The sequence below is a fragment of the Lepidochelys olivacea genome, assembly GCF_965140295.1.
Source record: "Lepidochelys olivacea isolate rLepOli2 genome assembly, chromosome: 2".
Taxonomy (NCBI): Eukaryota; Metazoa; Chordata; order Testudines; family Cheloniidae; genus Lepidochelys; species Lepidochelys olivacea.
Genome location: NC_140412.1, coordinates 155,474,145 through 155,500,911, shown reverse-complemented (window position 1 = coordinate 155,500,911; position 26,767 = coordinate 155,474,145). Strand labels below are relative to the sequence as shown.

At 47.3% G+C, this 26,767-nt stretch overlaps 1 protein-coding gene across 3 annotated transcripts in view; it reads right to left on the bottom strand.

Annotated features, from left to right (window-relative positions):
- TEX10 (testis expressed 10) overlaps window positions 1-11,605 on the bottom strand; it is a 123,805-nt gene extending 112,200 nt beyond the window's left edge. Inside the window, exons 1-3 of one of the 3 annotated variants that reach the window (XM_084620835.1) lie at window positions 9,488-11,605; window positions 8,311-8,429; window positions 2,029-2,217 (exon numbers count right to left, since the gene is read on the bottom strand). In XM_084620835.1, the coding sequence (XP_084476961.1) occupies window positions 2,029-2,208 (180 nt within the window). In that variant the 5' untranslated portion in view covers window positions 2,209-2,217; window positions 8,311-8,429; window positions 9,488-11,605. Of the gene's footprint in view, window positions 1-385; window positions 425-2,028; window positions 2,218-8,310; window positions 8,430-9,487 lie in introns of those variants that run through there. The other 2 variants (XM_084620834.1, XM_084620836.1) reach the window with 2 other exon arrangements.
- Window positions 11,606-26,767: the final 15,162 nt, after the last annotated feature.

The window sequence follows — 26,767 nt, the reverse complement described above, 5'->3', positions numbered from 1 at the left end:
AGAGACACATTTACTAGTTATTCCTTCAAAAACTTTAAACTGACCCATTTTCTAGTATTAATCTGTTCTTAAAAGACTTAATAGGTATAGAAACTGTTTTAATGGACTATATCAAGAGCTTAATAATTTCAGATCCAAAAATGCTTTCTTTTAGAGCATAACAGCCAACAAGTCACCTACCTTCCTAATTACAGGAAGTATGCAATAATTTCATGGTTTGCTATCTAGGTACTTACATGACCTTCATAATCATAACATCTGTGTGCCTCCTGAATTAATAATAGCAAGCAAGACTCTCTCTTACCCACTTCTACCTGCGGAGTAGAGCTGGAGTACGCCAGCTATGACTGCACAGCTGCTTTTAAGTTACCCATAGCAGACTTACTTCTTTGAAGGTGGCCCCTCATCTCCTCCAGTGGGAGAGCTAGAGTCAAGGAAAGGAAGGTGGTGTGACAGATATATTGCAGAAAATTGCTGTACTTTGGAGAACGTACTGAATTAAATTTAAGTATCTTTGGAGTCCAATATATTAAAAGAATCATTTACGAATTATTGTGGCTCGAATTGTATGCAACCTCTAGAAGGGGAAAAGGTGACAGATGTGAGAGCTGGACTGTATTGATTAAAAGGACTATATTGAACAATGTGTCAGACAAGAATGGACTTTTGGAACAAAAAGTATTAACTGGTTTTCCTGGGGATTAGCTAAGGGCAGGTCAATGAGGACCTGAGGACTATTTAAGGCAGTGGTGGGCAACCTGCGGCCCATCAGGGTAATCCGCTGGCGAGCCGCAAGACAGTTTGTTTACATTGACTGTCCACAGGCACGGCCACCCGCAGCTCCCATTGGCCAGGAACAGTGAACCACGGCCACTGGGAGCTGCGGGTGGCCATGCCTGTGGACTGTCAATGTAAACAAACTGTCTCACGGCCCGCCAGTGGATTACCCTGATGGGCCGCATGCACCCCACAGGTTGCCCACCACTGATCTAAGGGGAGGTCAATGCAAATACATTTTTGCACCATCAGTCCCTATGTCCAGTTATGCAAAAACACAGTCTTATGAAGTTATTGCCCTGAAGAGTGGCCATTGCATGCTGATCACCTGTTACATGAGACCAAGATCATAAGCCTAAGCTATATAAAGGAAAGACTGAATACTCATAATAGTTCTGGTTCTGAATCTGAGACAGTTATGAACTTGTAACCCCAGGGGAAAATCCAGTTGTGTGTTTCGAAGGACTGACACCTACCAGAACCCCAGGTTGGAGTTGGGGTCACCTCTGGTAAGCTTTTTAGCAGATGTGTAGGTTCTTTTATTGTTTTTAATGCTTTCTCTGTAATGCCTTCACATTAAGAGCAAATGTATTTGCTTAGAAAGACCTGTGCGGTACCCTGTACTGCTGGCAATTACAGCTGTTCGTAGCCTTTGGAGAGAAAGCAATGTGCAGAGAAAGCCTGCTTAGGTGGTCTGGCTTATTAGGGCTATCACAGTGTAGGCGGGAAACACTACAGCCTGGAAAAACCCCTGTCAAGAGATAGAGACAGATCCCTACCCAAGAGAGGTGACCTCTGAAGAGCCAGGAGCCAAAAACAGATGCCTTTGATAGATCATGAAGGTGCAGTTCCTTTCAGGTTGCAACAGATGGACTTAGAGAGGGGATAGCACGCAGATGAAAAATGAAGAAAAACAGGAACCTAAAGTTAAATATGGCTTTAGGAGTCTATTTTTGAAACCTTCTGCCTCTGGACAAACTAATGAAAAACTAATGACATAACACCAAGATTTTAAAAAACAAGTGTCTTGAGTTAAAGCTTCCTAAACAATATTTAACTTCCGGCTCCTATTTTTTAAAATCTCTGCCTTAGGTTATTAGCTCATCCAAAGACCCAAGCCACTATCTAAACTTCACAAGTATCCATAGTCCAGCATTTGGTCAAGGTCAGTGAGACAGTGCTCAAACACAACCTTTGTTAAAAAACATAATAAATTGTCAAATCACTGCTGAAACTTTTACCTTACCATACCTTTATGTTAAGTTTTCTATTGTTCGTGGGAAGTATTCCATCCTCTTTAAGCTGTTCAGGAAGATGTATGGCCTTCGTTTTGAAGTTTGTATCAGTTGCATTTTCTAGTCTAGGCTTCTTTTTTCCAACTTTTAGCTTCACCTTTTGGAAATCCTCTTGGTGTTTCCTCTTTTTAGTCATTTTGAAGCTCTGCAGAGAGACGTTCAAATTGTTAATTAAACAACGGGCAATCAAATAACTTACGGTAAAACCATGTCTATTCTTCTCAAGAACTGGCTTCTGGAATAGTTTATTGCTCCTTAAAGTATGGCTCAGATCTGAAAAAGACTTACAAAGAAGGGCACCTTCTTAAGCAATATAACTGCTCCCTACCTGCATTCAGAGTGAAATCTGCTTTTCTTTCCCAACAAACAGCACATTTTTTACGACTTTTTACTCATGTTAGCACTGCAAAGTCAATGCAGCTCCTAGAGCAGGGTTCTATTCCATTTGTGCATCAGTCAGAAAATCCCAACCAGCTGCACATCTAACAACACAAATAAGACAACCAGATTGCACAAGTGTAATTGAGGCCCTAATCTGACCTACAAAACTTTCATTGCTAACGCAATGAGTGAAAAGGAAAGAACCTGGCTGCTTGACTCTCAAACCACAGGTTAAGTTTGCAGCAATGGTAATTAGGAGAAAATAAATAAAATAAACATAAAAAGACTGAAAAGTCAAGGCATATTGGCTTTCCTCTAGGAAAGCGTATAAACATTTTTGCACCATTGCTACCAACAGCAGAAGCTGTAGTGATAGACAGGGTGTAGGTAATGTGGTGGTAAAAATCCTGTCTGTGCCCTGCCTATGTTATAGTTTGTACTGTCACTAGCAGCCATGCAGATGCACCAGCACAGATAAAATGCTCATAAATTTTCCTAACCTAGGTACACAATGAGAAAAAATGAAACCCCATGATGCCATTTTTAGAGACACTTTCTAGTTCAGAATCAAAGCTTTAACATATTTGTACTGACACACTGCTTCTAGCTTTATCAAATCACAAAACACTGCACCTTAAGGTTCCTACATTCTGATAATCTTGTGTACTGCACCATACCTCCACTTTAGAACTAACAGAATTTTAGCAGCTGATACCACAACCCAATAGATTAATATTCTATACCAGATGAAAGTTGTTTCTAAGATTTCTGATTGTATGAAGCACTGATGTCTGGCTGTAATGGGTCCTGATAGTGGCAGTTAAAATCATGTCAGGATTCAAGCAGAAAAATAAAAAGCAAGATGTCATTATATGATTTTAAGGGCCAATAACTCTCAGCCTTCCTGGGATAAAAATAATGATTTATACTATTCGAAATCTGAGTGCCTCCAAAATTCAGTGGTATGTAGTATTCATGTCTTAATGCTGGCAGTTCAAAGGGATCAGTTCATAAAACTTTCACTGGATTGTTAGTTTAGCACAGTTTTTTTGCACTAGTCCAAGACTCACTTTAGCAATAATTATACTATAGCAAATCCCAGACTTCATACCAGTATAATATTCAGTTTCTGAAATAAAAATATATAAATATCAGGGTTCATTAAGTAGTTTCATAAAAATAACTGGACCTTGCCAAAAAAAGTACTCAAATGTTTAGTAATCAAATCAAATATTCTAGTAAAGATTTTCTACTAATCTTACATTCAATTTGAGATATTAACCTACAATGTAGAAATTCAGAATTATTTTTTCTTTAGTTTTTAAGTTTTGTTTTTAAGATTATAAAATCAGAAAATGCATAATACTGTAGTTAAATGTATAGAATTAGTCCTGTATTTGACAACCACTACCTTAAGAACCTGAGAAATCATTACACTAGATGTTGTGGTATCTGCCAGAACAAGCAAAATCCCAGCCACCATAAATTTTCCATATTTATATTGATTTTGGGGAAACTTGATACACACAGAAACACAAAATTCACCATTAAACTAACAAACCCAAAGGGATTTTTTTTTTAATTAAAGAAAACTGGGATATTGCTGACCAAATATAAAAACTTCTAACAAAATTCATCACTTGTAACTCTGTTTACGGAAGGCATATTTTCTTGCCAGAAGAGAAAGTAAAGTCTGCAACTTTATGTTTTATATGTATACTGTCATAGAATCATAGAATATCAGGGTTGGAAGGGACCCCAGAAGGTCATCTAGTCCAACCCCCTGCTCGAAGCAGGACCAATTCCCAGTTAAATCATCCCAGCCAGGGCTTTGTCAAGCCTGACCTTAAAAACCTCTAAGGAAGGAGATTCTACCACCTCCCTAGGTAACGCATTCCAGTGTTTCACCACCCTCTTAGTGAAAAAGTTTTTCCTAATATCCAATCTAAACCTCCCCCACTGCAACTTGAGACCATTACTCCTCGTTCTGTCATCTGCTACCATTGAGAACAGTTTAGAGCCATCCTCTTTGGAACCCCCTTTCAGGGAGTTGAAAGCAGCTATCAAATCCCCCCTCATTCTTCTCTTCTGCAGGCTAAACAATCCCAGCTCCCTCAGCCTCTCCTCATAACTCATGTGTTCCAGACCCCTAATCATTTTTGTTGCCCTTCGCTGGACTCTCTCCAATTTATCCACATCCTGCCTGTCAGGGCAATCTTTCTTAAACCCCTTGCCTGTGTTAGTAATAGCACATCCACACAGAATAATTAAAAATGAAAATTTTAAATCCAATTCACTTGACAGATTTCACTTCTTTTGGACAGTTAACACGAGACTTAGAAGCTACATTTTAGTTTGTGACTTTCAATTCTCATGTACTAGCTCAATGCTGTGTATGAGTTCACAGCAATACATGAGAATATTGAAATACAAATCCTGTTTCAATAAAAAATAATCTATTCACGTTAAACGGTTTTACAAAACTTACATTTTGGTCCCAAACTAAACAGGTAGCATCTATACCCATATTGCTTCTAAGACAGGGATTGGCAACCTTTGGCACGCGGCCCGCCAGGATAGCCCCCAGGCGGGCCAGGCCAGTTTGTTTATCTGCCGTGTCCACAGGTTCGGACAATCGCAGCTCCCACAGGCCAATGGGGGCTGCGGGAAGCAGCAGCCAGCACATCCCTCGGCCCACGCCGCTTCCCGCAGCCCCCATTGGCCTGGAGCAACGAACCCTGGCCAGTGGGAGCTGCAATCGGCTGAACCTGCGGACCTGGCAGGTAAACAAACCGGCCCAGCCCACCAGGGGGCTTACCCTGGTGGGCCACATGACAAAGGTTGCCGATCCCTGCTCTAAGATCTTACAAGCTTTTGATTTTCAGCTCATCTTTATCTGCCTCTGGGCATGCATAAATGCATTCCAATATAATTTCCATTATGTAATCACAAACCATATAGCAGTAATTGATTGCAACTGCTGTTATGGTGCAAATTTTTCTCTTGTTAGAACAGCTTGTTTTTACTCACCAACAATTTTTTTTTTTTAAATCATCCTTTGGAATGAAATATATTATGCTTGTTCTCCATCCTAGAGGTGTTTAAGTTTGAGGACAATCCATTAAGTTACTTCTGAAGGAGAGTGGAGGATGGGTATAAAATATATACTTTGCACTGAAGAAAAATGCTAACTGTCTTCCCTCGCACCCTGTCAGGGTTCCCTCCCGCACTCTGAATTCTAAGGTACAGACGTGAGGACCCGCATGAAAGACCCCCTAAGCTTATTTCTACCAGCTTAGGTTAAAAACTCCCCAGGCACAAATTCTCCCTTGTACCTTGGGTTTAAGTAATGCTGCCACCACCACCAAGTGATTTAACAAAGAACCAGGGAAAAGGACCACTTGGAGTTCCTCTTCCCCAGCAATCCCCCCAAACCCTTACACCCCCTTTCCTGGGGAGGCTTGAGAATAATATCCTAACCAATCGGTTACAAAATGATCAAAGACCCAAATCCCTGGGTCTTGGAACAATGGGAAAATCAGTCAGGTTCTTAAAAGTAGGGTTTTATTTAAAGAAAAGGTAAAAGAATCACCTCTGTAAAATCAGGATGGTAAATACTTTACAGTATTTACAGATTCAAAACACAATGGATTCCCCTGTAGGCAAAACTTTAAAGTTACAGAAAATCCGGGATAAATCTCCCTCTAGCAAAGGGAAAATTCACAAGCTGAAAACAAAAGGTAATCTAACGCACCTTGCCTTATTTACTTACTCTCTGTGTAATATGAGAGACTTGTACAGGATGGTTTATAGGAGAAGGAGGTTTTTTTTGACCTGATGCCTCTCTGCTTTCCCCAGAGAGCACACCAACAAAGCCTCCAAATTCCCCCTTTCCTGCCCCCAAGATTTGAAAGTATCTTCTTTCTCCATTGGTCCCTTTGGTCAGGTGCCAACCAGGTTATCTGAACTTCTTAACCCCTTACAGGTAAGGAGGAATTCTAGGCTACCCTTAGCTGTATGGTTATGACACACCCACAAAAAATGTAACTCAGAAACAGATTAACTGCGAAATTGACAGTTTTCAATGAACAGGTGCTCTATTAAATGAAAAAAATTCCTCCAAAATAAAATTACAGTAGAAGCTCAGAATTACAAACACCAGAGTTATAAACAGACCCGTCAACCACACACCTCATTTGGAACTAGAAGTATCCAATCAGGCAGCAGCAGAGACACAAACAAACAAAAAAAAAAAAGGAAATACAGTACAGTACTATGTTAAATGTAAACTACTAAAAAAGTAAAGGAAAACCAGCATTTTTCTTCTGCATAATAAAGTTTTAAAGCTGTATTAAGACAATGTTCAGTTGTAAACTTTTGAAAGAACCACCATAACATTTTGTGCAGAGTTACAAAGAACCTTCATTCCCAAGGTATTTGTAACTGAGATTCTACTGTATAAAAATGCAAGATTGAGCATACACAGCAAAAGAAAATGTTACATTGTAAGCAGCACAATTACAGCTATTTAAATGAGCAGTTTTTTCCAAAATATGGAGACAACTGTTTGCCTTAGTGCTGCCTCCTAACCTGAACCCTCCTTTCAAATGGCCGGGCACCCAAACTCATTCTACTCCCCTCAACTCCTCAGATGGTTTTTAAAAGAAAGCTAGTTAATCACTATATAACACTCACAATTCAGACTTTGCATCCCCAAATAAAAATTTTATTCACAAAGCTCCGCCCCGACTGCTCCATTGCAAAAGTGCCACCACCATCAAAACAATTCTCATTAACTAATAAAAAGAACATCCCAGCCTCAAAAAATTCATAAACAAGGTGAGTAAACAAAACAAAACAAAAAAACACACTACAGCAACTGTGGTAGTAACTTAAAAATACCTCTGAAAAAATAAGTTTTTACATTTTTTTTTTTAAGTGGGGAGAGATTAAATAAGTCAGATTTCAAGAGGGAGCAATACACTGGATTCTCCAGCAGGACAGAAACTTCAAATTTTTGTGTGGAGAGCAGGTCCTCAAGCACATCTTGGGATCTCTCCTAACTGGAGCGCAGTTCTTGTGAATACGTAAGACCATAAGAACAGCCATACTGGGTCAGACCAAAGGTCCATCTACCCCAGTATCCTGTCTTCCGACATTGGTCAATGCCAGGTACCCCAGAGGGAATGAACAGAACAGGTAATCATCAAGTGATCCATCCCCTGTTGCCCAGTCCCAGCTTCTGACAAACAGAGGCTAGGGACACCATCCCTGTCCATCCTGGCTAATAGCCACTGATGGACCTAACCTCCATGAACTGATCTAGTTCTTTTTTGAACCCTGTTATTAGTCTTGGCCTTCACAACGTCCTCCGGCAAGGAGCTCCACAGGTTGACTGTGCATTGTGTGAAGAACACCATAAAAGAATCCCCAATAAACTGTAAAAAGAAAAGGAGTACTTGTGGCACCTTAGAGACTAACAAATTTATTTTAATAAACTATGTGGTCTTTGACGAGCATACCTGTTACTCGTGTAGTTAAAGACATGCCCAGCTGATACGCACACAGTTTACCTGAAATGTATCTATACCACAAGGAAGCGCATATACGTAGGGGTCATTCCCACACCTACTTTTAAAAGAAAGCTAGGCAATTAAATGTATAGGAATGCAACATTAACGTTGCAAGTTAAAAATCACAAAAGAAAAGCTTCCACAGCGTGTAACCTGGCCAATTGTGATTTTTAACTGTGCATTAAAAAGTTTTTGAGTTATATATATAATTTGAGAAAAGTGTATGCTACTGGCATAAACTTATCAGAAGAAAGTTTATCCAATGAAAAGGTGAGCTCTCATACCCCTGCTGCAGAAGTAACGGTAAGAGCTGGTCAAATCCACTTCTGCTGATGCAGTTTTCTGAGCAGCAGGACAGGAAGTGTAGAAATTTCTGTTTTCAACTCAACCATTTGCAACAAGCCTAGGACAACAGGTAGTCTCAGGGCCTCTATCTGGCCAAACCTTATATAGCTGATAATTGAGGCAATGTTTTAGTCATGGGTATTTTTAGTAAAAGTCATGGACAGGTCATCGGGCTGGGAATTTTTCTTTTGTGCCCATGACCTGTCCATGACTTTTACTATATACCCCTGAATAAAACTTGGGATGAGGGAGGGGAGCGGCTTGGGGGGCACAGTGGGTGTTTGGAGGGGAGGGGTGCGGCCTGGCGGGGTGCCGTGGGTGATCGAGGAGGGTCGCGGCCCAGGGGGTGGGGAAGGTGGCAGGGCTGGGGGCAGGCTCCCTACCCGGCTCATGGGAAGCGGGGACCTCCAGCTCCTTGCTCCATGTGCTGCCTCCTCTCCACCCCACCTCACCTTTTCTTTTTTAGTTATCAGACAGTTAGTTACTGCTGAGTTATTGCTGCCGCTGCGTCAGAGCTCAGAAACGGAGCACAGCTAGGCTCGCTGCGAGACGGGCTTTTATTGTTATTCTTACTTGCTGGTAGCGCCAAAGCTGAGCCCCAACCCTGCCAGCTTCCCGGGGGCGGGCAGCAGCCGCCTCCGCCCAGGGCAGCTCCCAGGATCAGCGCCTCGGGGAGCATCAGTGGGGACCCCTCAGCCGGCAGGAGACGGGTTCACACCGCGCCCCGGCACGCCCAGAGGCGGGTGCCCGGCAGGGGCTGCTCTCGCGCCCGCGGGTCTCGCTGTCAGCGATTCAAAGCAGCCCCCGGGGGGTGTCCTGCCCCGCCTCTGCAGCGGGGCGCTGGGGGGGCTGAATCCGCCCTGGCCCCGGGGCAGCGCCCCCAGGTGTCACGCCCGCCCCGCGCTGCGGGGCTCCGCTGGGGAGCGGGGGAGGGGAGCGGGACCCCCGGCCCGCAGCGAGCGGCGGGGGCTGAGCCCGGGGCCGTGTAACCGCCCCCGGCAGCGGGGGCGCGAATCCCCGGTTTCCCCGAAACCGACCCGGCGGGAGGGGGCGGGGCTGATGCGCGGGGCCCCCCGGAGTGGGGGGCGCAGGGGGCCCCACGCGGACCGCACTCACCGACCCACGCGGCGAGCGTCCGCCGCCTCCCGGCTCCAGCCGCGGCGAGTCCCCGCCGGAAACCGCTGCCCACGTGACGAACGGGAGTGGGCGGCGGGAACTGGGACCTGCGACCATAGAGAGGAGCTGGGAGGGAAGAGCGGCCGCCCGCTCCGGTCTGGGCGGCGCCCTAAAGCCGAGAGATCCGCGGGCGTCTCTGGGGCCCTAGGGCCGCGCCGCCGTCAACAGCAGCCGGTGGCAAGCGGCCGCGTCCCTCCCACGGACTTCCCGGAGCGTCGCGGCCGATGCCGGGGTGCTGCGGGGAAACAACCCTCTGGCGGAGGGCGCCCGAAAGGGAGGCGGCGGGAAGGCGCCCAGCACGCGGAAGGCGGAGCCGGAGCCCCTTCGCTGGTTCTGGAGAACTCCCGCCAAATTGATGTCGGAACCTGTAAATCCAGGTGTCAGAGCAGCCGCCGCCGCCGCCGCCTCCGCAAAAAGAAAAGGAGGACTTGTGGCACCTGCGAGGCTAACCAATGTATCTGAGCATTTAAATTGCTTAGTCTGGAAGGTGCCACAAGTCCTCCTTTTCCTGTAAATGCAGTTTCTTCACAGGGGAACGTCTGCGTCACAGCCGCGCGGCTTCTCTTTGCCGAGTTGGACGTGCCCCTTCAACGCAGCCCCCCGGGCCGGGATGCGCGCAGCCCACAGTCACAGAGGGAGAGTCCCGGCGGGCCGGGACCGGTGCGCGCTCTGCCCTCCCTGCGGCGCGAGACTCTCCGCGTGCCCGGCTCGAAGGGGAAGGGCGGCAAAGCCCCCCTCATATCCCCGGGGCCGGGCCGCGTCGGTCTGCGCCTGCCCTCTTCACAGCGGAGGCGAATGGACGGGGCAGCGAGATCTCGGCCGCCATGTTTCTCTGGGGCTTCAGAACCCAGATGGCAAATAAAAGGCAGCGTCACATAAGCCATTCTTAAAGCCCCAGCACATGGCCAAGCCCTGCTTTCGTCCATCCCTCTTGGGCCTCTCGCCAACAGGCCAGAGTCACAGAGTGTACTGGCCGGCTGCAGGACAGGGCGTAGGGTTGCCAGGCGTCTGGTTTTCGACCAGCATGCTCGGCCGAAAAGGGACCCTGGCAGATGCTGACCAGGCCGTTAACATTCCAGTCGGCGCCACAGTGGGGCTAAGGCAGGCTCCCTGCCTGCCATAGCTCCATGCGGCTCCCGGGAGCAGCCAGCATGTCCAGCCCTTACATGCAGGGGCAATCAGGGAAACTCCGCATGCTGGCCCTACCCCAAGCACCGGCTCCGCAGCTCCCATTGGCTGGGAACCTCTGCCCCAAGTCGGAACCCACACCCTGACTCCTTCCCAGACCATGCACCCCAACCTCCTGCCCCAGGTCAGGACCCCCTCCCGCACCCTAACTCCCTCCCAGACCTCTGTGATGTTACTGACGTGAACTATGACCGTATAAATCATTGTTGCAACCAAGGTCCTATAATTGCACCAAATCTTGTACAAAGGAGATCAAGTAGGATGCCTATCAAAAGATTATGATTTGCTGGTTATAATTATGCTATCTGTATGCATGTATCATTTTGTATTTAAAGTTATAAGTATTGGCTCTAGACTATCTGTATTTCAAACTTGTGGTATGCTTCTGGGTGACACCCCAGAAAATTTGGCATCAGCACTGCCTAGCCTGATTGATGGCCCATTAAGCACCATCAACTATACAATTGACCCATTGAGAGAAGGCAGGTACACCTTGTGGCTCAGCAAGGCATGCAGGGACATGCATATGGACAGAACTCTAAGGTTTTTCTATGCCATATGCTGGGTAGGTTGTGTTTGGAACAAAGGAAGAACAAGCCACATGGCAAAAGCTCAGCTGCATCATCTCCATTTTCTCTTCAATCCTGCTTCTTACCTCTGGAGGAACTTTGCTATACTGAAGCACCAAACAAAGGACTGAATGACCTATCCAAGCTGTGGATGTACTCCAGAGACTTGATTTGAGCCTGCAGTTTATTCCATCACTGCCAGAAGCCTGAACCAAGAACTTTGCCATTGCTGTATGTAATTGACTACTTTGACCACTTTTAGCTGTCATCTATATTTCTTTCTTTTTATGAATAAACCTTTAGATTTTGGATTCTAAAGGATTGGCAACAGTGTGATTTTTGTGGGTAAGATCTAACTGGTATATTGACCTGGATCTGGGGCTTGGTCCTTGGGGTCAGGAGATCCTTTTTTCTTTTACTGGGGTATTGGTTTTCATAACCATCCATCCCCATAATGATGGTGCTGGTGGCGATACAAGGGAACTGCAGTATCTGAGGGAATTGCTTGTATGACTTCTGGTTAGCCAGTGGGATAAAACCGAAGTCCTCTCTGTTTGGCTGGTTTGGCATGCCTTAATAATAAAGGACACCCAGCCTTGGGCTGTGACTGCCCTGCTCTAAGCAATTTGTCCTGAATTGATATTCTCAATTGTGTCCCATCAAAGGTAGCATCGTTACACCTCACACCCCAACCCCCCTGCCCCATGTCAGAACCCCCTTCTGCATCCAAAGTCTCTCCTGGAGCCGGCAGCTGCCCCAGTCCTGAGCCTCCTCCCACACTCCAAACCACTTGGCCCAGCCCGGAGCTTCCTCCTGCACCCCAAACCCGTCATCCCCAGAGCCCACACCCCCAGCCGGAGTCTGCACCCCCTCCTGCACCCCTGCCCCAGCCCTGAGCCTGCTCCCACACTCTAAACCCCTTGGCCCAGCCTGGAGCCCCCTCCTGCACCCCAAACCCCTCATCCCCAGCCCCACCCTAGAGCCTGCACCCCCAGCTGGAGCCCTCACCCCCTCCCACACCCCAACCCCCTGTTCCAGCCCAGTTAAAGTGAGTGAGGGTGGAGGAGAGTGAGTGATAGAAGGAAGGGAGCTGGAGAAAGTGGGGATGGGACCTCAGAGAAGGGGCGGGGCCTCAGGGAAGGGGTGGGGCAGGGGGAAGGGCAAAGGTTTTCGGGTTTGTGGAATTAGAAAGTTGGCAACCCTAGGGGCCTTTTCATTACATTTCTGTAAAGCCCTGAGTATATAGCCACCAGGCAGATACAGCTGGCAGCTGTGTCCCAGGCCTAGGCTGGAGGAGGTGCAGTATTAACCAGCCTCTGCTTCATATTAACCTTCACTGGCTGCTCTCCAAGGTGAAGGGCCGCTGGGGACTAGCTAGCATTAGAGCAACAATAAAGTAGGAAATTACATCATTGGCAGCCTTTATCTCCCTGTTGAAGCTTGCCCACTCTGCAGACATTGCTGCTTCCCAGACCCACCAAACAATTCCCCAAAAGCCCTCTCCTAATTCTTAGATGGGTATTCCATATAAAAAGACCAATCCGAAAAAGTATTTGCAGAAAAGGAACCTACAGGACAGCGAGATTTGGGTTGTGGTCCTGGTTCCTATATGCCAGGGATTGGGAGGGAGGCTTCCTGAAACAAATACAATGTGATGTAGTTTTTTGCAAAAAAGACAAAGGTGTATTAACAGCAGTGTTGCAAGTAAGTGTCCAAACTGGGGCACCAATCTTTAACAAAGATGTGAACAAGTTGAACAGGGAAAGATTGAAAAAATTGTGCATATTTAGTCTAGAGAAGAGAAGGTTAAGGGAAGTAAATAGGATGAAATTCAATAAGGACAAATGCAAAGTACTCCACTTAGGAAGGAAGAATCAGTTGCACAAATACAAAATGGGAAATGACTGCCTAGAAAGGAGGGTACTGCGGAAAGGGATCTGGGGGTCATAGTGGATCACTAGCTAAATATGAGTCAACAGTGGAACACATTTGCAAAAAAAAAGCAAACATTATTCTCGGCTGTATTAGCTGGAGTGTTGTAAGCAAGACATGAGAAGTAATTCTTCCACTCTACTCTATACTGATTAGGCCTCAACTGGAGTATTGTGTCCAGTTCTGAGCGCCACATTTCAGGAAAGATGTGAACAAATTGGAGAAAGTCCAGAGAAGAGCAACAAAATGATTAAAGGTCTAGAAAACATGACCTATGAGGGAAGATTGAAAAAACTGGGTTTTTTAGTCTGGAGAAGAGAAGACTGAGAGGGGACAGGATAATAGTTTTCAAGTACTTAAAAGGTTGTTACAAGGAGGAGGGAGAAAACTTGTTCTCTTTAACCTCTGAGGATAGGACAAGAAGCACATTCAGACCTGGGCGACTGGAGAGCAGTGGCTGCTGGCTGGGCACCCTGACTACTGCTACTACAGACACAAGGAAGTGGAGCATAATCAAATAAGTTTGAGAACCACTGATCTAGGTATATTAAGCCTGATTCATTGTGGAGGGATGGACTAGATCAGTGGTTCTCAACTGTGGGTCTGCCACCCCCTGGGGGGTCCTGAGTCCCCCTAAACCGCAGAGCTAAAGCCCGGAGTCCCGGTGCCTGCGGGGCAGAAACCCCGAGCCCCAGTGCCCTACAGGACTAAAGCCTGAAACCCCGAGCCCCAGCACACTGTGGTGCAGAAGCCCCGAGCCCCTCCGCCCCATAGGGCTAAAGCTGGGAGCTTGGAGTCCTGAGCCCTGGTGCATCCCAGGGCAGAAGTCCCCAGCCCCAGCGCACTGCAATGCTAAAGCCAGCCTTGACACACTGCAGGGCTGAAACCCGAGTTGCCAACTTTCTAATTGCAGAAACTGAACCCCCTTGCCCAGCCCACTGCCCCGCCCCTTCCCTGAGGCCCAGCCCCTTCCTGAGGCCCCACCCCCTCTCACTCCATCCCCCCTCCCTCCATCACTTGCTCTCCCCGATCCTTGCTCATCTGCTCATTTTCACTGCAAGGCCCAAACAGGCATATTTATTGTTTTGACAGATGTATTATGCTAATTTCATGTTTTATTTGTTACCTGACGCTAGAGCTGGCAGCAAAATAGTCAAAAAGGCTAATGTTAAAAAAAATGAAATTTCACAAAGGTTTTCATGATTCTTTCCCTCCCCTTTCCCATTTTTCGTAATCAGCTCCATGTTTTTTGTTCACTAAAGTTACTGTAATTTTATGTGTAGAATTAGGACCACACATTATCACAGCTGCAATGGATCCATTAATGGCCCACTCCTGAAGCCCAAATACAAATCCATAGCGCACAACCACAGAAATGCATACTTGTCCATATACCTATATAAATAAATCTGTAGAAACTGACTCCCACGCCTATATGCAGATACTCACATGTATTCATGTGTACACATCTAGCATGGACTAACATATGTAGTTCCGCATTATTTATTATTAAAATGTTTGTTTAGTGCCTAGAGACCCCAACTAAGATCAGGGCTCCAGGGAGGTAGATGCTGGACATACACATAAAAAGAGAGATTCTGCCACAAAGAGTTTATAATGTAGCTAGACAAAAGTGGGGTGAAAGGGGGCAGCGAAGGAGAGAGGAGGGGATATGGGGGTATGTGGGATGGATGGGGATGCAGGGGGAAGCAGAAGGCGACAGGTGCATGAGGATGTGGGGAGCACAGAGAGTGCAGCAGTGTATGCAGATGAATGGGATACAGGGCTGTGGGGGTGAGTGACATGGGGTGGCAGCTCTGGGATGTGGAGAGGATGGGTGGGAGAGTGCTGTAAGGGGTATAGGGCTAGGATGGATAGGTGTGGGGGACTGGGCGGGATGGGATGGGGGAGGGATGCAGTGAGGGAGATGGAGATGAAGCTGGGTTGGGAGGGGGAGGGATGCAATGACGGGGGCATGAGGGTGCAGGGGGGTTGGGACAGGGAGGAATGCAGTGAGGGGGATGGGGGTGCAGCCCCGTTCCCAGCACTCTGAGATGGGGATACACATACCTCCAACTCCTGGGTCCCAGCGATGGGGCGACAGACCACAGTTCGCTGCAGGCCACGCACCGCAGCTCAAGCCCAGCCACAGGAGGAGCACGTGGAAGAGCACGAGGAGGAGAAGAGGGCCAGCAGCAGCGGGAGAGGTGCACACCATCACCCCTCAACAGCTGCCTGCTAGGCGCACTAGTTTGTCCCTTGCCCTGTCCTGGCTAATGGCAGCTGCGCCTGCAGGCACTGGGCGGGGCAGCATGCAGACCCACGCCGCCGCCGTCCCCGTCCCCCCCCGGCTACCCCTACATGTAGGAGCTGGAGGGAGGACATGCCGGTTTCTTCCTGCGAGCCGCAAGGCACGGCAGCTAGCAGGGAGCCTGCCAGTCCCACTGCACAGCACCACCAACTGGACAGTCAATGGCCCAGTCCGCGGTGCTGACCAGAGCTGCCAGGATCCTTTTTTGACTGGGTGTTCCAGTCGAAAACCAGACACCTGGTCACCCTATTGAAGCCCCAAGGCCCCCCCATCTGGCAGCTAAAGTCCGGAGACCTAACCTCCCCAACCACCACAGAAGAGAGAAGCCCTGACCCCCTTGTCCCGCTCCCACCCTGCAGGGCTAAAGCCCCGAGCCCCGCCTCCAGTGGCTGAAACCCAGAACCCCAAGCCACACCCTCACCCCCTTGGTGCTGGGCCCTGGAATTTTTATAGCATGTTGGGACAGGCCTCAGAAAGTAAAATGTTGAGAACCCCTGGACTAGATGACCTCTTGAGGTTCCTTCCAGCTCTACATTTCTATTCAATTTCAGGGGGGAAGAGGTGAAGTGGGGGAGGAATGGCGACTAGGCCATGGGTGGAACAGGGGAGGGGCTGTGGGGGAAGGTGCAGAATAGGATGGGCCATGGGCATGGCCGCGGGCAGAATGAGGGAGGGACTCCGGGCTTGGAGTTCCAGCCAGGAGAGAGAGCTCTGCTGCAGTCTCAGCCCACCCCGTCCCATGGCCCAAACTGAGCTCTCAGCCCCCCACCCCATCCAGGGTAGGACCATAGTGGGGAGGGGCAGAGGTTTCAGCCCCCACACCCTGGCCAGGGCCAGGAGAGGGGGCTGAGAGCAGCAAGCAGGGGCGGGGCCTCAGCCAGAAGAGGCGGGGTAGCAAGCTAGCCACCCGAAGGGGAAGCTTCACCCACTGCCCGTGTCTCACTGTGTGCCATGTTCATTTTATATTGTTATAGTTTTTTTAATCAAAATGTTGTGTGATACCAGTCAAATGTCTTACGGGTGTGTAAGTATATTACATGTAGTAAGTATATTACATCACCGCTGTTCCCTTTATCATCCAAATCTATAATCTCATCAGAAAAGATATCAAGTTAGTTTGAAAGGATCTGTTTTCCATAAATACATTTTGACTGGCATTAATTATATTACTTTCCATTAATTCTTTTTTTAATTCAGCCCCATATGAGCCACTCCATTGTTGTGCCCAGGACCCATGTCAGACCGAAAGGCCTATAATAACTCAGTTCATCCCATTTACCATTTTTAAATATTGTCACAATATTATCTTTCTTTTAGTCTTCTGGAACTTCCCCATGGAACGCAGGAAACTCTTAGTGACAAGTAACAAGGGGCACAGAGGGGTTAAGGAACAAAGTACAGTATCAAGGGAAGTGGTGGATTTTCCATCTCTTGATGTATTTTAATCAAGACTAGATGCCTTTGTTGAATGTGTTTGGTCAAAAACCAGCTACTGTGCCATACAGGAGGCCTGTGATATGCAGAGGGTCATATTAGATGCTCTAATTGTCCCTTCTGGACTGAAAGTCTACTAATTTATGAAAAACAGAGTGTAGCATGGGGAGCAGCCTCTGATGTCTTACTGTCTAGCTGGCTTGCTTCCTGATCCACAGAGAGTAGCTCAAACATCCAAAGGGGCTGGCCAGGGGCAGGACATCAGCACTGCAGGTGAGGGATGGGTGTGGCAGTGACATCACAAGGGCCTTTTGCAGGACCTCAGCCTATTGGTCAAAGGTGGTGGGGAGGTGGTGATGTCACAGAGAGATGCTGACATCAGCCAGGCAGGACAGGGGCGCAGAGCCAGAGAAACCTCAGAGATCCCTGTGGCTTTGCCTCAGCAAGTCTCCTTCTCGAGGTCTCTCCTTTAGGACTGAGAGAGAATTCTGGTTCATATACATGGGTGCAAGGAGGACCCTCTTTCGAGTTTTCTCCTTTCCTTTTACTGATTTTACTGGAAAACAGACATCCCTGTTCAGAAGGTAAGAACCTCCAAGAGGTTTGGAACCTGTTTAGTCTGATTCATCTGGTGCCAGCTGAATTCTAGGCATGGAAAACACTAGCTTAAGATGGCAGAATTTTATTCCCCACCTTGGACTTTGTGCCTTAGTATCACTGAGAACACTGGGGTTTGTCCTTTTTGTTTTCCCTTTTCCTGCATCCCTCCCTCCTTTCTCTTCTTCTCTTGCTTCTTTTGTCCTTTCCCCTGTTCCCCTCCCACCACCAGAAGGGGTATGTGTGTGTGGAGGATGGGGTTGGGGGTTGCTCTGCAGATCTCATTGTGAGAGGCCCACACAAAAAGGTGGGGCTGGAATAGTGCTCTGACAGTGATCCCCACCGGTGACATGGGCCAATCTTTGGGGTCTTTGGTGAGAACGCTCAGCCTCCCACTGCACAGTCTCTACCCTGATTGGATGAGATTGAGCTTATTGACAGGGAGGAGACTCAGGTCTTTGTTGTTCTCTTTCAAGACCAAGCAAATAAGTCACAACCAATTATATGTTTGACTAACTTTTGCTACTTCTCTGCATTAATTGTCTCTGAGCGGTTCATAATTCTCTCTAACATTCCAGTTCTTCTAAAATACTTGCTGAATAATTACTATTAACAATTGTTGGTTTATTGCTCATTTGAGAGAACTTTATTCTGACAACGCAATGTATGAAATTCAAGGTGTGATGGTTAGTTTGAAAGTCAGGACTTTTGGGTCCTATTCTCAACTTTGCCACTAACTGGCTGTGTGACATAAAACAAGTGACTGTTCCTTTCTCAGCCTTAGTTTCTTCCTTTGTGAAGTAGAAATTACAATCCTCTCCTACCTACCTCCCCGTGGTTGGAGGTTGGGAATCCATTGGACAGTGTCACTGGAAGCAGTGCAGAATATGAGGTTCCCCATCACGTTGAGTCAGTCGTATCAGATTATGACATACTATAATAGCTGAAAGACTCTATTTTATTTCTATTTTATTATTTTGAAATTGTTAAGAGCAGCAACTACTTAGCTCAGACCGAAGCATCTCATCTGATTGTCTAGATCAGGGGTGGGCAAACGTTTTGGCCCAAGGGCCACATCGGGTTTGCAAAACGGTATGGAGGGCCGGGTAGGGAAGGCTGTGCCTCCCCAAATAACCTGGTCCTTGCCCCCTCCCACTTCCTGCCCCCTGACTGCCCCCCTCAGAGCTCCCAACCCTTCCAACCCCCCCTGCTACTTGTCCCCTGACTGACCCGCCCCCTATTCACACCCCTGCCCCCTGACAGGCCCCCCCGGGACTCCCACACCTATCCAAACCTCCCTGCTCCCCGTCCCCTGATCACTCCCCCCCAAGAATCCCCGACCCATCCAACCGCTCCCTGTCCCCTGACTGCCCCGACCCCATCCACACTCACACCCCTGACAGGCCCCCCGGAATTCCCATGCCCTATCCAACCCCCCCGTTCCACGTCCCCGACCGCCCCCCCCCGGAACCTCCACCCCATCCAACCGCCCCCTGCTTCCTGTCCCCTAACTGCTCCCCAGGAACCCCTGCCCCTTATCCAACCCCCTCCACCCCCACTCCTCACCCCCTTACCATGCCGCTCAGACCAGCAGGACTGGCTTATTAGAAAGCCTGGGAGGTGGGCGGGCACAAGCCATGCAGCCCGGCAGGAGCAGCGGGCCAGAACACTCCCTGTGCGGCGGTTTGGCTGCAGGGGAGGGGCCGGGGGCTAGCCTCCCCGGTCAGGAGCTCAGGGGCCAGGCAGGATAGTCCCACGGGCCGGGCTGTAGTTTGCCCACCTCAGGTCTAGATCCCAGTGTCTCCTCTTTCTGTATTATGAGACAATTTACCATACTGTGAGGAACAGGAGATGCTTTTGTTTTGCAAACAAAACATTTTTCCAAAGAATTTTCATCCAACTTGTTACGATTTCAAGAAACAAACTGTTTTAGTCTGAATGGTATTTTCTGACAGAAAACAGTTTCAATGAAAACTTTCCCACCATCTGGATTCCTGGGCTCTATCCCTGCCTCCGGGGGGTTTCTTGTCTGTTAGTTAGGACAGGAGTCAGGACTGGTGGCTTTCTCTTTCTGGTTTTGCCACTGCCTTGCTGTGTGGGACCTGGGGAAGGTCATGTCCCTTCTCTATACCTCAGGATGCTCATCTGTCCCATGGGAATAGGGACAGTTCTCTAACTCGGGGCAGCAGTGAACCTGGGTGAGAAGGGAGTGTTAAAATCCTCTGTGAAGGGGAAAGGGGTGTTTCCAGGTGTTGAGCACCAAGGAATTCTAAACTTTGCTAAAATGGCTGGTCTATGGAAAGAAGAAATGGTCAGGGCCAAATTTTAACCATTGTCTTTTTTAAAGCCCATTCAGGGATGTGAGTCCCACTATTTTAGTCACCTGGGGCTCTTTGCCAGGGAGCGAGAAGAGGTTCCTGCCTCCATTTTTTTGGCTTTAATAAACCAGGTACTGTGCACCAGTTCTCTTTTGAGAACCCAGAAAAAGAACATCTTCCCACCCATTAACAAGACAGGACCTACCTTTAAAAGGGGAACAAACAGAACGCTGGGACTTACAGACTAGCCAGCCTCACTTCTATGCCTGGAAAGATACTGGAACAAATTATTAAACTATCAGTTTGTCAGCACCTACAGGATAATTTGGTTCTTAGGACTAGTGAGCATGGATTTGTCAAGAACAAAGCAATCCTAGTTCCTTCTTTTGACAGGGTTACTGGCCTAGTAGTACAGGGTACAGTAACCAGTACAGGGTTACTGGCCTAGTAGTAGTACTGGTTAAAATAGGGGAAGTTTTGTAAGGGAACAGTAATCCCCACTGTTTGATGATCCCCAACACACTAGACCCCGGTCATGCTGGGCTGTTTACGCTTGGCTAAAAGGGATCATCCCAGAGACCAGCCATGCAGGGGGGAGGGGTGTGCTGCAGATCCACCCCAAAACCTCATCTCCTCCTTTTAAACGGCAAACCCAACCGGCACTGGTTGCTATGGGAAAGAAGGGCACTGCAGTTTGAAACCATCCCCAAGTGTTATGAACACAGAAGAAGCAACCCCACGTACCCTTTGGCTTACCATGACTTCCTGGAAACCAAATTCTGTTGCCCAGCCATGCGTGGTGTGTCACCATATTGGCAGGCGCTCAATATAAAAGGCAAAATTTGACCTTGTACCTAAAACACATGTGCTGTCTGCTGTGAATTGCTTGATTCACTGTGAAAGAGTCTCCCTTTTGTTCTCAGAGATGTATCTTCTTAAAATCTACTCTCCCGTTTTATCCCCCCTGCAGCTGCAAAATGTTTCTATGCTACCTCCATCAACTCCATCCCTGAGGTTATTGCAGATTATAAGGCGAAGAAAATGCACTCGCGATGACATGTTTTCAGAACTCATGCGATCCTCCAGCACTGATAGGGCACAGCTGAATGCACGGAGGCATTCGGTGGCAGAAGCCAGGAAAGCATACAGTGAGTGTGATCGGAATACGCAGGAGGAGATGGTGAGGCTAATGGGGGAGCAAATGGACATGATGAGGCATCTGGTGTAGCTGCAGGAAAGGCAACTTTATAAAGTACAGAGCCCCGCTGCATCCATTGCATAACCACCTGCCCTCCTTGCCAAGTTCCATATCCTACTCAACCAGACGCCCAAGAATGCGAGGGGGGAGGCTCCGGGCCCCGTGCCACTCAACTCCAAGGGATGGCCCAAGCAACAGGAGGCTGTCATTCAAAGAGCTTCGATTTGTAGCGTCGCTACAATAAGCAATGTGGCCTTGTCCTTCCTTCCTCCCGCACCCCACCTGGGCTACCTTTTACTAGTCAGCATTGGCAGTGATCTGAAGGGTTTTTTTAATAAATAAAGAATGAATGGATTCAGAACAATAGGGAATTTATTTCCTGTGCCAGCTGTGGTCAAAGTGGGGGAGGGGGATTGGCTTACAGGGAAGTACATTCACGAAAGGGGGCGGGTTTGCATCAAGGACAAACACACACAACTGTCACACCGTAGCCTGGTCAGTCATGAACTGTTTTTCAAAGCCTCTCTGATACGCTGCATGCCTCGGTGTGCTCTTCTAATTGCCCTGGTGTCTGGCTGTTCAAAACTGGCCGCTAGGCGATTTGCCTCAACCTTCCACCCTGCCATAAATGTCTCCTCCTTAGTCTCACAGATATTATGGAGCACACAGCAAGCAGCAATAACAATGGAAATATTGCTTTCGCTGAGGTCTAACCTACTTAGCAAACTGCTCCAGCGCCCCTTTAAACGTCCAACGACACATTCTACCACTATTCTGCACTTGTTCAGCCTATAGTTGAACTGCTCCTTACTACTGTCCAGGCTGCCTGTGTACAGCTTCATGAGCCATGGGAGCCAGGAGTAGGCTGGGTCCCCAAGGATAACTATTGGCATTTCAACATCACCAATGGTAATTTTCCAGTCTGGGAAGAAAGTCCCTTTTTGCAGCTTTCCGAACAGCCCGGAGTTCCAGAAGATGCAAGCGTCATACACCTTTCCCAACCATCCCACGTTGATGTTGGTGAAAAGGCCCTTGTGATCCACCAGTGTTTGCAACACCATTGAGAAGTACCCCTTGTGGTTTATATACTCTTTGGCAAGGTGGTCCGGTCCCAAGATAGGGGTATGCGTTCCATCTATCACCCCACCACAGTTAGGGAACCCCATTGCAGCAAAGCCATCCACTTTGACCTGCACATTTCCCAGAGTCACTACCCTTCTTAGCAGAAGGGTATGGATTGCCCTTGCTACTTGGATCACAGCAGTCCCCATGGTAGATTTACCCACTCTGAATTGATTCCCAACTGACTGGTAGCAGTCAGGCGTTGCAAGCTTCCACAGAGTTATTGCCTCTCACTTCTCAACTGTCAGGGCAGGTCTCATCTTAGTATTCTTGCGCTTCAGGGCGGGGGAAAGCAACTCACACAGTTCCATGGAAGTGGCCTTATGCATGTAAAAGTTTCACAGCCACTGGGAATCATCCCATACCTGCAGCACTATGTGGTTCCTACCAATCTGTGCTTGTTTGCCGGGCCCAGAATTGGCGTTCCATTGTACCAACATGCCCCACTGCCACCATGATGTCCCAATTGCCACATCCTGTGCTTTCAGGAACGTCTGTGTCCATGTCCTCATCACAATCTTCCTCGTGCTGGCGGCTCCTAGCTAGGCTCTGCACATACTGCAGGATAATCCACGAGGTGTTTACAATACTCACAAAAGCAGTGCGCAGCTGAGCGGGCTCCATGCTTGCCATGTTATGGCATCTGCACAGATAACCCAGGAAAAAAGGCGCAAAATGGTTGTTTGCTGTTGCTTTCAAGGAGAGAGGGAGGGAGGAGAGACATGCACCCCAAAACACCCACAACAATGTTTTTGCCCCATCAGGCATTGGGAGCTTAACCCAGAATTCCAGTGGGCAGCAGAGACTATGGGATAGCTACCCACAGTGCACCACTCTGTGAGTCAATGCTAACCAGGGTATTGAGGATGCACTCCACCAACCTAATGGGCTTAGTGGGGACATGCACGATCGACTGTATAAAATCGCTTACTAAAGATTGACTTCTATAAAATTGATCTAATTTCGAAGTGTAGACATGCCCTAAGTGTTGGCTGTGGAGAGCAGCTGGAGGCACACTGAACTGGGACAAAGGGAGGTCAGAGGAACAGGGCTGTGGGCTTTGTGCAAACTAGGATGCTGTAACTTTCTTTTTTCTGTGTTAACCAAGACTTCCTATACTGTGTATTAGTTAACTGAGAAACTCAGTGTGTTTTACCACATTGGCTGAGTGTCACTGCAAATGCTGATGGAAGAGGTGTGGTGGTCCCTCAGATTGTACAAGTTTGTCTCAGTGGCATTCGCTGAACGGAGCTCATGGTGTGAAGCAGGTGTGCTGAAGGCCCAGAGGTCCAGTCTAAGAAGGCAGTGAAGTTGCATGGCTTATCCTGGAGAAAGAGAGAGACACCTAGGGAGTTTGGCATGCTGAAGGGATCCTCCCAGAGATTGTTCCAAAGCTGGGACCATAGCACCCTGTTCACCACAGCTCCCCACAGCTGCCCATATGGCTCTTATGCTAGGGTTGCCAGTTTTGGTTGTATTCCTGGAGGTTCAATCATATGACATAATCTTTAATTAAAGATTATGATCTTTAATTCCTGGAGACTGCAGGCCAATCCTGGAGGGCTGGCAACCCTAATCATGGCCAGGCTGCAGCTCTGAGGTCGTGTGTCGTCCCCGCCCCGGAACCGAAGCTGAGTCGTGGGTAGCCTGGGGCCCTCCATCTGCCCTGGATGGAGGGAGAGGTCTGGGGGGGCAGGAACACAGGTAGGAAACATGCCCCTCTTTAGCGCACCAGTGGTACGCAGACTATGAGTGCTTGCAGAGACAGATACATCTGATCACGAAAATCAGTAATGTGTGAAAGTGTTGGTATAATTCTTTCCAATCTGCCAAGGCCTTCCCTCCAGAGGATCTAATAGAGGAAGCTGAGTAGACCACAGTGTCCTTTTTCCTGTTCTCCTCTCTACAATATCAAGCCACTTAGTATTCTTGATACAGCAATTGCTTGTATGGCATAGAGCAGAGAGCTCAAGGCTACTGGGCTCCAACACAAGCCTTGTACATGAGCGCGTCATGACCTTTTGACTAATTGGCAGAGCTTGAACTGGGGATCTTCAGCACTAAAAGCATATTCCCCTATGACTGGTACCAACGACAGGAGCTGGTAGAAGTTGTAGACTTGTAGTCTCTCATGTGGACTGGCCACTAGAGAGGGACATGACACACACTGGGTCACAGTGCTCTGCACTTGCCTTGTTAGAAGCAGCTCCTCTTTTGCATAGCAGAGATCAAGAGCTGCCCTTTTTGAAATGATACACTGCCTGGGTCATCTCTGGGGTTTGACCTGGAGCCCTGAACAGGGAAATCATGATCTCTATCACTTAAACTAACAGAGTAACTCTGTTAGCTGATTGCAGTAATAGGCTCTTATCTCCTTATATAGGTCAGGAAACATAAGTGGACATGGGAAACACTGTGCAAATGCATGACACCACCTAGCTCACTGTGGTCTTGGTCTCACTTGAGGCCCCTAAATTTTGTGTAATAATAATAAAAAAAAACCCACAATTATAACAAATATGTTTTCTCTTTCAGTATGTGAACTTGATAAAATTTATTGTATGTTTGATTTTTGGTGTTAGTTTTTTTTGTTTTTTTTTTAACCATACTGGGAATGTTGGCCCAAATGCTTCCCCTGTTACCTGTAGGTAACTCCACTGACCTAAATAAGGTTGTACAAAGGAGAATGAAGGCAAAACTTTGGGCCAGCACCTTCAAAGTTTTCAAGTACTGAGTCAATTTCCACCCTTGTAAGAGCTGGTACAGCTCCCACCAAGCTTAGTAGAAACCACATGAATGTATCAAAGGGCAGAATCTGGCCCTGTAAATGAAAAAGAAATAACCAATTAAGGCTTTTCATCGTGTAAGACACTAACAGTTCAAAACTGCAGTAATTGTACAGCACAAAGATCATGTTGTACAATCTATTCCTTTATGGATTTGATTTCAAATTAATTAATTCTTCAGCCTCATTCCCATTATTGCCAGCAAACTAGTGATATGGAATTACTTACTTCTAAGCCATATGGTCTGTCAAAGACAGCTAGAATACCTCCTTAGAGTTAATTAATTAGGGTAAACATAAAATTAAGATTCAGAATCAATATCTGGTACAGAAAATGTATTAAACTGTACAAATACAAACAGGAAAGTAGAATGTACAGTTAGATATTCCGGTTGCTTTTTGTTGTTGTTGGGATTTGTTCATTTTAAAATCGAAGAGGTTTCCACTCCATTGTGGGGCGATATTTCATGGTTCAGTATTACGAAACGCTGGAGTGGAGACCCAGCGTAACATGTTAGAAGCATGAAAATCTAAAATTAACCCAGATGGTTTATAACAAATATGTTATCCTTTTAAAGAGTGAATTGCAACAGAAAAGTCAGTTGAGCATGTGCACAGAGAGAGAAAAAAACCCTACCTTGATGACTCTTATGTAGCAGTGGGGGTTTCATTTATGTATCAGGACAAACAAGAACTGCTGACCTACAGCAGTTGGGTATTTTTAGTACTATTAACAGTAGGGTTTTTTCCCCTTGGGTTTTTTAAAATTGTCAGGATGACAGAGAAGAGGCGGGTTACTATGCCTGATTAATTCTGCAGCCCGTTAAACAAATATAGGGAGGGGCAAATAATTAGCTTGGAAAGATCATCTGGAAAGTCTTAAAATGCCAGGTGCAATGTCCTGAATTACAAAAGATTAAAGATAGCTCATAAGAAAGCTTTTATGCAAAAAATAACAACTCTACATATTTACCTGGAAAACATACCAGTGGAAAGTGTTTAGTTTGCATATTGTTGGTATTTTAACAGCGCACACACTATTCTAAATGCCAGAGCATAACGCTGTTAAAAATAAAAAAATCACCTAACATAGAACTAAAACCAGCTATCTCCTCCCCATCTACTGCAACCCAGACTTCCACACCTATTTCCCATCAGCAGCCAGGTTTCCCAAATCCCTCCTGCTGCATACACTCCTGGGGGAATTCTGAACCAAAAAATTAAAATATCTGTGCCAAAAAATTAAAAATTCTGTACACAATATCTTAAAATGCTGCACATTTCTGCATATTTTATTTGTTAATTGAAACTGACGTGGTTATATTGTGTTATTTTATTTGGTAAATTATTTCAAAAAAGCTGTCAACAAGTATGTCTGTACCAATACAGACAACAAAAAAGATTCAGGAATGTTTTTTGACAGATTCCTTACCTATTTCCCACAGCCCTCAGAAGCAGTGCAAAGGCTTGGGGGAGTTAGGGGTAATGGAGGAGCTGAGGGAAAGGGAAGTAATTGATGGGAAGGAGCCTGGGAGTTAATCTGGATGGTTGTTGAGTGTGGATGAGAGAAGTATGGAATGGAAGGTGGGGGCTTTGGTAGGGGGAGAGCGATTGTTAGGGAGCCTCCCCCATGCAGACCCTGGTTGACTCCTAGCCTCTCCCATTCAGTCAGGCACATCTGTCCCTGTCCCCATGTGTCCCTGAATCCCTCCTCCCCCGTCCCCCTGTATCTCCCTCTCCCCTGCCCCCATATGGCCCTGCATCCC